The 12,801-nt window shown below is 45.8% G+C and overlaps 1 protein-coding gene across 1 annotated transcript in view; it reads right to left on the bottom strand.

Annotated features, from left to right (window-relative positions):
- The window catches only part of LOC126095592 (sialin-like), a 62,087-nt gene that overhangs the window by 19,563 nt on the left and 29,723 nt on the right, over positions 1-12,801 (bottom strand). Inside the window, exon 5 of the mRNA XM_049910365.1 lies at positions 2,570-2,814. Within this exon, the coding sequence (XP_049766322.1) occupies positions 2,570-2,814 (245 nt within the window). The remainder of the gene's footprint in view (positions 1-2,569; positions 2,815-12,801) is intronic.

Genomic DNA, 12,801 nt, shown 5'->3' with positions numbered 1-12,801 from the left:
CTTGGAGGGCCCTGTCCTTAATGCTCCAAACGTTCTCAATTGGGGAGAGGTCCAGCGACTTTAGTGCCAAGAAAGGCATTGGCTAATACGAAGTCCAGCAGTAGGAACTGTCGCCGTATGCACTCGGGCATTAACTTGCAGAAATGTAGGCCCTGTATGGCTTGCCATGAAGGACAACGAAACGTGGCTTAGAATGTCGTCGACGTACCCCTGTCCTCCAAGAGTGCTGCGAAAGACAATCTAAGGGGTCCTGCTATGAAAGGAAATGGCACTCAAGGCTATTACTCCTGGTTGTTGTGCAGTGTGGATGGCAGCAATCAGGTTGGTATCCCACAACAGTCCGGGGCGTCTCCAAATACGTCTTTCTTCATCCTGGATTCTCACGGATTGGAACAGAATTTATCTTCAGTGATGAGTCCCGCTTCGAATTGAGCCCCGATGACCAACAAAGACTTGTCTGGGGCCGCCTCGGACAGCAGTGGGATACCAACTTGCATGTCGCCCGTAACACAGCCCGAAAACAAGAATTGATAGTCTGGGTATCATTTCCGGTCAAAGCAGGACCTCTGGTTGTCATCTGCGGCACCTTTACAGCGCAGCGTTACGTTGCAGTATACTGCGCCCCGTTTGTTGCCCTTCATGGCAAACCATCCTGGGCTTACGTTTCAATAAGATAACATCCACCTGCACACGAAGAGTTTCTACAGCTCGTATTCGTGGCTGCCAAACTCTACCTTGGCCAGCAGGATCACTAAATCTTTCCTCAACTGAAAACGTTTTTTGGCATTATGGGCGAGGTCCTACAACCCGCTCAGGATTTTGATGATCTGAAGCACTAATTGGACAGAATTTGTCACGATATCCCTCAGGAGGACATTCACTAACTCTCTCAATCAATGCCAAGTGAATAACTGCTTCCATAAGGACCAGACGTGCCCAACGCGTTATTGACTTGTTCAATTTGTGAAGCTGTTTCTCTTGAAAAAATCATCCAATTATTCTGAAAGTGTAATCGTTTATTTGTCTCTACATGTAAATGACACTCATCGATTTCTCTCCCATTCGGATAATTTCTTCGTAGCGCATACTTTTTCTGTCTTAGAGTGTATTTAATTCAATTAATGACCCTGGAAACTTAATAATTGCTTATTATCATAATTACGAGGCAATGCCACTAACAAGTAAATTTTGAGCCTGCCGCAAGAATCGGAATAAAAAATCTTTTCACAATAACAAATTTTATCTTTGTATGCTGTTAATAGTAAATGATTTTCTTTTACTGAACGAGTGAGGGATTGTAATTAGAACATTTGTTAGAACACCTGATAAAATAAGAACTGGTCCTTGGCACCATTTTGAATGACACAGCTGGAGTCTCAGTTAGCGTTTGAATAGTTTAAATGTTGTGAAATAAATTGCTTACTGGTGCAGTGAGTGTGTTTCGTACCCAAATATAAGATGCAGATAGCACTATATAAGGGTTGCGAGGAGCCAGAAGGAACACACCAGTGCTGTGGGTGTAATTTGGGTGGCAATAGAACTTCACACTGGATGTAGTGTGAATCCTGGTCCTAGATACATTTCGCGAAATTTTTGTTCCGTCGTTGGTATACTTGTGGCTGAAGGTCAAGCGACTGACGGAATTGTGTGATACCGTTCATGTACTGACTGTTTATACTTGGGCGGGCCATTGTCTACAGACATTAAAATGGAAATCCGCCTCCGTAACCGAGGTCGCTAACACTCACGTGTGTGACGTCACTCGACTCGGAGATGAGCCGGTTCCAGTGCTGGCAGTCGACGATGTTTTCGCTGCCAGTATTTGGCAGGCAAGTGAGGGAGAGATGGTGGAGTAAAATTCTCGTCCCCTGTCTTTGCTTCAATGTCCTGGATTACTTTCCAAACCCCTCCGCGGTGGCTCGTGAAGTGAGGACATATGATAAATTTTACGGTGTCCGTCCAGCAGACGAGAACGTTAAGCTCGCTGCCTCCTTGGTTCTATTTCAAAGGAGTAGATTATGACTGGCACCAGGTTTCACCCTTTCCCTTCTGGTATGATCACACAACGTAAACATGACACCACAGTATACAAACGTATCCATTACAGTTACCTACACTGAACAAACACACTGCAGACAAAACTCTCATACACCGCGCGGAATGGGGCCATTGTGCGCTGTGGAATTCAATTAGGCCGCTGAATGGTAACATGAAGTCTCCCAGACAACAATGCGCTACGTCTCTCTGTCTCTGAAATAGTTTTGAACGCATAATATACGACTTTAAAAATTTTCCGTAGCGTTTGGACTTTGAATATGGATTGAATTAAGCTACCATGGACTTAAGTTATTTCAGTGAATCTTTCGTCAGTTTACCATAACTGCAGCACATGCTTATTATTTTAGTTATAGTTAATGTCGTTGCAGATAACAAATTACAGGCATATATTCCGGTGGCGTATATCAAAATGATCATACATTGTTCCACTAATATCGTAGGAAATTATCAGGTAGCTGGTTAATTCATACAAACAACGACAACTCTCAATCACTGGCATTAGACTGCTTACCTCCTTTTCAAGCTCCTTCTTCTCTTTGCTTTCTGTCAGATCTCTACCAGTGTGAGTCAAAAGAAAGTCCTTTTCTTTCTCTGTGATCCTAGGGTGCGACTCAGGCTCATCGTAGATAAAGTACAAACATGGAATCACCAGAGCTATTGCGACGCCGCCGAAAATGTAGAACACAGAGTACCAGCCCAGATTCTTCACAATGGTTCCAGACAATGCCATTGATATTACAGTGCCGAGGTATGACGCTGCAAATAGAAATAAATAAATTAATTAAAAAATAGGGTGTATTTAAAGTGAATATAGAAAATGATAGTGCTGGTAGAGTGGGTCATAACAAGCATATTCCTCATAGCAGCCCATGTCCAGATCCCTTAGTGTGCGGCGCTAAGAGTCTTTTAACAGCGTCGCGCGCCGCCAAGAGGGTAGGCACACAGCATGCCATCCGAGCCATCATGGTAGCAGGCCTGCAGGGCAACGTATATGTGACAACAAGATAAAAGATATGTCGGATTAAAGTTTTATGATGGAGCGTTGTTCTTGGCAGGGAAGGGCAGACATGCACTGTGCTTCCAAGTCGGCGGATGGAAATGCTCACGCTGCTCAAGGGTTGTACATTCGGCGGTTTACGAATCATCGAGTACCAGATCTACGCGCATTTATTGTCATTACAGATCACTACCAGAGACAGGTTCACTTGTCATACATGTTCCACTGGCACGTTCTCGTGATGACACATGTACATTTAAGGCCTACTTCGAACCACGGTGTATTCATTTTGTGTTACAGATGCGAAGGCAAGACGGGCAGTCGTCAACGTACAGTGCATACGCCAGAGCTTGAAAGGAGTATTAGTACTGTTGGAAAACGCACCCTCAAGATCCCGTAGTGCTCCATGGGAAAGGGATGTAAGCCATTCCACAATTTGGCATCTGTGGCATGGAGGTGATTTGCACTCCTAGCGCCTTCAGAAGGTTCATGCCCTTAACCTAGACGATTTTCCACGTCAAATTCGATTCTGCCAGTGATTTTTGCAAACTTATGGTATTCAACCGGACTTTCCGAACCGCGTACCTTTTTATGGATGAAGAATCCTTTACACGAGAGGGTATGTTCAGCAGCCACAATCAGCACGTGTGGGCAAGGGGAAAATCCAGACGCCGCCTTTGTACATAATTACGAAGACCGCCCTGCCGTTGTGGCCGAGCGGTTCTAGGCTCTTCAGTCTGGAACCGCGCTACCGCTACGGTTGCAGGTTCGAATCCTGCCTCGGGCATGGATGTGTGTGATGTCCTTAGGTTAGTTAGGTTTAAGTAGTTGTAAGTTCTAGGGGACTGATGACCTCAGATGTTAAGTCCCACAGTGCTCAGAGCCATTTGAGCCATTTTTTCAAGACCACTTTGCTGTCAACATTTGGGCCTGCTTAGTAGGTGATAATCTGTTCGGTGCATATACTAGGGTTGGAACTTTAATAATGGCAACTATTTATTTACAGCCCGTACAATATAAATATGTGTTTCAAAGTTTTACTGTCCTTCAGAGAAGTCACCAGCATTGTGTATAACCCGCTGCCAGCGATGTGGAACTCGTAGGATAGATACTCTTAGCAGTGCCAGTTGTGTTAACAGTTCGAGCGGCGCGGTCTGTTGCTCGACGAATTTGTAGCAGTTCTGAAGCGAATGCCGTGTAGTGTTTCCTTCAGTTTAGAATTCGAGTTGAACTCACGAGGGCTTAAGTCAGGGGAGTGCAGTAGGTGGTATAGCATTTAGCAGCTCCAACATTCAAACAAATCAGTAACAGCTTGCACTGTACGTGCTTGAGCGTCCTGCAAAATGATCGTCAGGCCCTGCAGAAAGTGTCATCACTTCTGTCTCTAAGCTGGTCGTAGGATGTGTTCCAAAAATGAACAGTATGGAGAAAGAAGTGGTGACACTTTTTACAGGACCTGACTATCATTTTGCAGGACAATGCTCAAGCACGTACAGTGCAAGCTGTTACTGATTTGTTTTGCTGATGAGGCTGCTAATGCTATACCACCTACTGCACTTCAGTGACTTAAGCCCTCGTGAGTTCAACTCGATTTCTAAACTGAAGGAAACACTTCACGGCATTCGCTTCAGAACTGCTACAAATTCGTCGGGCAATAGACCGCGCCGCTCGAACTATCAACACAACTGGCACTGCTAAGAGTATCCTACGACTTCCACATCGCTGGCAACGGGTTATACACAATGCTGGTGACTACTTTGAAGGTCAGTAAAACTTTGAAACACGTATCTATTTTGTACGAGCTGAAAATAAATAGTTGCTACTATTAAAGTTCCAACCCTCGTATGTTCCACCTGCGACTGAACGCAAACAGATACTTAATCTTTTTACGAGAAACTCTGCCAGAGTTTCTGGAGCATGTTCCATTTAGTGCGACAGAGAATGTGGTTATAACACGATGGTGCACCTGTGGTCTTCCAACACGCAGTGCGAGCTGGTTTGGATGAAACTTTTGGTGAGAACTGGATAAGGCGCGGTGGGCCGGTGGCATGGACTGCATATTCACCCAACTTGAAGCCCATTGTTGTTTTTTTTCTTCTGGGGTCACCCGATGCAATTTCTACTTTGCCAGGAGTGTTTGAGAGAGTCGACAGTCACTCCAGAGTCGTTGCATTCAAGCAGTGGGGCATAATTTCGAGCACTTTTTGTAATTGTTTTCAAATAAAGGTTATAACATTTCACCACGACTTCTCATTTACTTTGACGCCACAAATACATTGAAAACGTTGTCCTGTAGACGTGCTGTCATGACGGTTCGAATGGCCTCTTCGCAGCGCGCGGCGCTAGTGTCGTATGCTAAGGGATGCGGACATGGTTTGTTAAGTGAAATATGCTTGTTATGATCCACTCTACCACCCCCTCATTTTTTTACATTCGTTATACGTATATTCTTTTAAAAACAAATTTTACACATAAAAGAGTTCAACACACATTAGAAAACTGACCAGTTGTGAAAAACTACTGACTAACATCTTCATTCCACTGCGGCATAAGCTTTTCTGTTTTCTGCAGAATCATAATTGGGTCATTACATGGTTAAGGGCGTAGCATTTATTCAATTTAAATTGAAGTATTAACGTGAAAATAAAACACAGCTGACCTGAATATGAACAATATAGGGCGAAGTTTTGATATTGCGAACTGTATTGATTATGTTCAGAAAAAAAAAACAGAACTTCTTAAACGACTGGAGATAGAACGTTCATATTCACAGAACATGTACGTTATTATGTTTTGCAGAAATGATTAGCATTTGACCCATGCCGGCCCGCGGGTTCAACTCAACATCGATAACGAAGCGCAACACCACCTACCGGCAAAACGAGCGTGCGGCTCTCGTTGTCGCTACAAACCGAAGGTAATGGATCAGTGTGACTTGAACAGAGGTGCAGGATGCCTCGCAAACGTATACTCCAACCATACCTCCAAATCAGTGATTTGAAAGGGCGTATTATTGGCATGACGCGAATGTGATGCATCCATCCGGAAAATTGCTCCTCGTGTGGGACGAAGTGTTTCGGCAGTGCAACGGGTGTGTGCACAGTGGTTCACGGAAGGCCGTAGAACACGACGAGATGCAATCAGGTCGCACCATCCAGATGACACCCCAGTAGATCGACGCATCCGAATGGCAGCGCTGCACGAACACGTGCCTCTTTGGTGTTATAAGATGACAGCCTTTCCCCCTAGCCCACCAGATTACCAGACTTACTGTCAGCTGAAAATGTGTGGGATATGGAGAAACGACGGGTGCAGCGCTGAGACCCAATGCCAAGCACCACAGATGAACTGTGGAAACACTTGAGTGCAGTATGGATCGCTATACCACAGGACGCCATTTGCGCCTTATACGCGTCGATGCCATCACGCAGTCGTTCAAGGTGTTCGGTTTTTTTCTGAACATGAGTATATACAGAGTATGCTGATGCTATAACATCATACTAAATACTCATATACAACTACCCACTGGACGAAATATCCGTATCCAAAGACTGGAAAACTGCATAGGTCACTCAATTATTAAGAAAGGCAATTACAGTAATCCACTAAATTCCAGGCCCATATCATTATGACGGCGGTATTATGGAACATATATTGTGTTCGAACATTATGAAGTACCTTGAAGAGAACGGTCTATCGACACACAGACAGAACGGATGTAGAAAACATCGTTCTTGTGAAAAACAACTAGTTCTTTGCTCACACGGAAGTGCTGAGTGCTATCGACAAGGAATTTCAAATTGATTCCGTATCTCTAGATTTCCAGAAGGCGTTTGACAACGTACCTTACAAGCGCCTTGTAATCAAATTGTGTGCTTATGGAATATCGTCTCAGTTATGCGGCTGAATATGTGGTTTCCGGTCATAGAGGTCACAGTTCGTAGTCATTGGCGGAAAGTCATCGAGTAAAACAAAAGTGATTTCTGGCTTTCCCCAAGGACCTCTGTTGTTCCTTATCTAAATAAAGATTTAGGCAACAATCTGAGCAGACGTCTTAGATTGTTTATAGATGATTCTGTCGTTCGTCGTCTAGTAAAGTCATCGGAAAATCAAAATAAATCGCAAAACGAATTAGGAAATACATGTGTATGGTGCGAAAATTGGCAGTTGACGATAAATAATGAAAAGAGTGAGGTCATCCACATGTGTGCTAAAAGAAATCTGTTAAACTTCAATTACTCAATAAATCAATCAAATCTAAAGGCCGTAATTTCAACTAAATACCTAGAAATTACAATTACAAACAACGTAATTTGGAAAGGACACACAAAAAATGTTGTGGGGAAGGCGATTCAAAGACTGCGTTTTGGTGGCAGAACACTTAGAAGACGCAACAGATCTACTAAAGAGACTTCCTACACTACGCTTGTCCGGCCTCTTCTGGAGTACTGCTGCGCGGAGTGGGATCTTTACCAGATAGGATTAACGGAGTACATCGAGAAAATTCAAAAAAAGCAGCACGTTTTGTGTTATTGAGAAATAGGGGGGAGAGTGCCACTGACATGATTCAGGCTTTGCGGTGGACATCATTAAAGCAAAGGCGTTTCTCTTGGTGGCGGGACATTCTCACCAAAGTTCAATCATCATCTCTGTTCTCCGAATGTGAAAAATATTTTGTTAACGCAGACCTATTTAGAGAGAAACGATCTTCATAATAGAATAAGGGAAACGAAGGCTCGCGCGGAAAGATATAGGGGTTCGTTTTCTCCACGCGCCCTTCGAGACCGGAATAATAGAGAATTGTTGTGAAGGAGGTTCGATAAACCCTCTGCCAAGCACTTAAGTGTGATTTGCAGATTATCCATGGAGATGTAGATATAGACCTCCAGTCTCAGTGGATCCTAATGCAGTTCTTAAACTGAACTTTGATTCAAAATTTCGCTCCTTTTTGGACATGTCGTTTATCATAGAGGAGTAAGTGTCAGCACTGCTCAGTGGTAGTCTTTGAAGAGTATGTGTCGTGGACAGTCTCACTGGTGGTTAATAATGAATTATCTGTCACACAGTCCAAGATCATTTTCTCAGTTTCTGCTGCGTGGGCAATTCTTTGACGATAGTCTTGGCCAGATCTCTTCCAATGAAGATGGAACGTGGTGTGAAACATTTCTCTACATGTAGTATAGCTGGTCCCGTAGGTGGCGGGATGGCAGAGTATCTACATTTTCAGGATGTCAAAAGGCTGAGGAACGAGGCTGCGTGGCATGCCGATGAAGGTCCAGAGAGAAGCGGCTGTCAAAATTAACAATTTATTTTCTACTCTTGCGTCAGCATTGAGGTGATATGGGGAGTAAGCAACTCCCCAGAGTCACGGGTGCTGGCGGCCAGCCTGCTTGTTGCAACACGTGCTCACGCCCTGCTCTGCTGACACCTGCTCACCTATTGCGCGAGCCGCAGCACAGGTGTCAGCAGCGCGTGGAGATGAACAGGAGGCTAGGAGAGGTGGCCAACCACAGTATGAATAGCCGCACGTGGGAAGCCAAAGCGTGCAGCGATAGTCTGCGCCCACTGCACTGTCGGAAGACAGCTGCTGTGCCCGGGATGTGACTCAGTGCCCCTGGGTACGAATCCATCGAGTGAGGCAGGAAGTCGCGCCGTGCCACCAAGTCCAGAGGGTGAACTCAATGCAATAAACTGTTACTGCGGCGGAGATTTGAACCTATGGCTGCTGCAGGCGGCTCCATGTCGCCTCCTCGTCTGGCTTAGTCCCTTCATCCTGGTAGGTTGCTGGGCTGACAATGAATCTATTGCAAAATCGACAGCTATTTATTCCATATAGCAACGAACATTCTATGTCAATGCGCAGTTTCTGTTCCCACACTACTGAAACTCTAACCGGGCGTTGACAACCACGCTGTTGAGCGCCCCACAAACCAAAACATCATCATCATCAACATCATGAAACTCTAACGATGGAGAAATCCGCTTGGCTGTGCCATGCATTACCACTATGATGGTAGGTCACTCAGAGCAAGCCTAGCCGGTCTTGCAACAAATCAACATTGCCGTTATGTTACCCCAAGTGACGACACGCTGTTGTCACCACCTACCGGAGTCTGAGGCAATTTTCCACCACATCCTCTCATAGATTTTGTCCCAAAATAGTAGTGGCGAGTCGGTCGGTGTGGACGAGCCGTTCTAGGCGCTACAGTCTGGAACCGCGCGACCGCTACGGTCGCAGGTTCGAATCCTGCCTCAGGCATGGATGTGTGTGATGTCCTTAGGTTAGTTAGATTTAAGTAGTTCTAAGTTCTAGGGGACTGATGACCTCAGAAGTTAAGTCCCATAGTGCTCAGAGCCATTTGAACCATTTTTGAAGTAGTGGCGATATACTACCCTCCTCCGCCTAAAAGACTCGGCCCCTCAGGTCTCCCTTAATACTGAGCTGAAAAGTGCATCACATGTACCACACTAGTTTCTATTACACAAATATCCTGTGCCTCACTTTACACAGCTGAGAGTCTGTATTTAACTTACAAACGTTACGTGCTAAATTTCTTCTTACGCTACCTAGCTGCTCGGGACTACCTAGTTAACAGTTCATTATTTTCCTTGGAACACTCATTACTTTGAGCATTTATAGTTATCGCTCTCTGTCCCCTTCGCTGGTCTCCTTGCAAATATTCAGAGCTTAATTTGTGGGCTTACAGCCTCTTAGACACAAAGAAATACATGTCTCTCTGACATTTACACTATAATATTTTTCATTCAGCAGTTTCATACTATAGGGATCCAGTTTTCGGTGATTTTTATTACCGATGGATCGTTTTGCTGGCCAGCTCTTCACCTGAAAGAGATAAAGGCTATGCACAGCCGAGTTAGAACAAGGTATCGCGACAATCAAGGTGACGGTTATTCTTCGTTGCCCTTCCCTTTTCTTTTGAACATGCCGCACCAACTATTTTGCAGAAATTCGCCCTTCTTGTGTGGCTGTTAACTATTTCAGGAAATGAATCAGGTCTGATCCCAAAGTACGGTTCAGGATGGTTAGATTATGCTCTAGGAACACTTCTAGTGGTTTGTTTCGCCAATACAGCTGCAGCTGTGTTATGTCAAAGCGAGTAATTCCTACCACCGGAGCTGGTACATGGAAGGTTGAAAATGTTATGTGACATACTGTCCGGTCGATCAACAGTTCTAATCATTTCAGTCCTGTGAGCCTTCTTTACTCGTAGCAACTCGCTACCACTACCACACTGTCGTTTTTGTTGTTGGTATGGTCTTCAGTCCTGAGACTGGTTTGATACAGCTCTCCATGCTACTCTATCTTGTGCAATCTTCTTCATCTCCCAGTACCTACTGCAACCTACATCCTTCTGAATCTGCTTAGTGTATTCATCTCTTGGTCTCCCTCTACGATTTTTACCCTCCACGCTACCCTCCAATACTAAACTGGTGATCCCTTGATGCCTCAGAACATGTCCTACCAACCGGTCCCTTCTTCTAGTCAAGTTGTGCCACAAACTTCTCTTCTCCCCAATCCTATTCAATACTTCCTTGTTAGTTATGTGATCTACCCATCTATTCTTCAGCATTATTCTGTAGCAACCACACTGCCGTACACAGCATAAATCCATTGCAGCCCTGATTGCAGGAAATAAGTCCTAGATTCCCAACGTCCCTAGGACAATCCTGTTCCCATGTTCTGCCCATGTATAGCTGCATCGTGCATGTATTTGCTCCAGTTAGACTCAAGTGAGCTGGACACACGTATCTTCTTCCTCCGACATTGTCGCAACTCTTTCTCTGTCATCAACGCATGTCCGTCCCCTCTTCAGAAATCAGTAGGACACTTTCTGTCCACACCTGCAATGATATTCCTATGACTTTCCATTTCAACAGATAGGGATAAATTGTGCATTCCTGCCCATTACTGGGATCCTAACCAGTAGGTACAACTGTGCCTGATCCGTCCTCGTCTCTACTGATGCCATTTGATAACAGAAAGCCAAACTCTGTCGACTGGACGCCACCACCTATCTCTGACAGTAGTTTCCCCCTGCACTTACTTCAAACCAAAAAGATATTGTACGGGCTACGGAAAAACAGGACTCGACTGTTTGTGCAATATTTCATGAAGAGCCTGTTGTAAGCATGTCATTTTCACTCTCGTGTCCCAAACACTGTCCGCTAGCGATTGTAGAAATCTTGTCTGATGACTTTTGGGTCCAGCAGCTCTACCCCTGCCTGCGGAATCCTCAGGCCTCGATTCACAGTGTCCTCCAATGGCTTTGTGTACTTCATCACCTCAATTGTCAGCTTCTGAAGAATACGCGTATTTCTAAGCTGAAGAAGTGTCTGACGTCATCCTAGCCTGACTGTCGCCCACCATGCAGCCTGGCAACCAGGAGTGATGGTCTGGGGTGCCATTTCCTTTCATAGCATGACCGGTTTGGCTGGCACCCTTACAACATAGCCGTCGACGATGTTCTATTCTACGCCCCAAATTTTTTGCCTTTCATGGTAAGCCATCCTGAACTTACATTTCAGCAAGATAATTCCCGCCCCCGCAGAGCGAGAGTTTCTACCTACTGTCTCCGTGATTGCCAAACCCTAACTCCACAGTTGAGAACGTCTATAGATTTATGGGCAGGGCCCTCCAACCAGTTCGGGATTTTGACGATCGAACCCTCCAGCTTGACAGAATTTGGCACGATATCCCTCAGGAGGGTATCCAACAACTCTATCAATTAATGACGAACCGAATAAATACTTGCATAAGGGCAAGAGGTGGGCCAACGCGTTATTGACTAGCTTAATTTTTGTAGCACTTTTCCTTGAATAAACGGTTCAACTTTTCTGAAATCATGATCATTTGTTTGTCTGTACATGTACAGCTCATCTACCGACTTGTGTCCCATTCGAATAATTCCTAAGTGGAACTTAGGTTTTTTTTTTTCTTTTTAGAATATACACTCCTGGAAATGGAAAAAAGAACACATTGACACCGATGTGTCAGACCCACCATACTTGCTCCGGACACTGCGAGAGGGCTGTACAAGCAATGATCACACGCACGGCACAGCGGACACACCAGGAACCGCGGTGTTGGCCGTCGAATGGCACTAGCTGCGCAGCATTTGTGCACCGCCGCCGTCAGTGTCAGCCAGTTTGCCGTGGCATACGGAGCTCCACCGCAGTCTTTAACACTGGTAGCATGCCGCGACAGCGTGGACGTGAACCGTATGTGCAGTTGACGGACTTTGAGTGAGGGCGTATAGTGGGCATGCGGGAGGCCGGGTGGACGTACCGCCGAATTGCTCAACACGTGGGGCGTGAGGTCTCCGCAGTACATCGATGTTGTCGCCAGTGGTCGGCGGAAGGTGCACGTGCCCGTCGACCTGGGACCGGACCGCAGCGACGCACGGATGCACGCCAAGACCGTAGGATCCTACGCAGGGCCGTAGGGGACCGCACCGCCACTTCCCAGCAAATTAGGGACACTGTTGCTCCTGGGGTATCGGCGAGGACCATTCGCAACCGTCTCCATGAAGCTGGGCTACGGTCCCGCACACCGTTAGGCCGTCTCGCTCACGCCCCAACATCGTGCAGCCCGCCTCCAGTGGTGTCGCGACAGGCGTGAATGGAGGGACGAATGGAGACGTGTCGTCTTCAGCGATGAGAGTCGCTTCTGCCTTGGTGCCAATGATGGTCGTATGCGTGTTTGGCGCCGTGCAGGTGAGCGCCAC

Source organism: Schistocerca cancellata, chromosome 8, assembly GCF_023864275.1.
Source record: "Schistocerca cancellata isolate TAMUIC-IGC-003103 chromosome 8, iqSchCanc2.1, whole genome shotgun sequence".
In the NCBI taxonomy this organism is placed as follows: Eukaryota; Metazoa; Arthropoda; class Insecta; order Orthoptera; family Acrididae; genus Schistocerca; species Schistocerca cancellata.
Note: the sequence above shows the minus strand (reverse complement) of the source record. Positions and strands in the feature narration are given on the sequence as shown.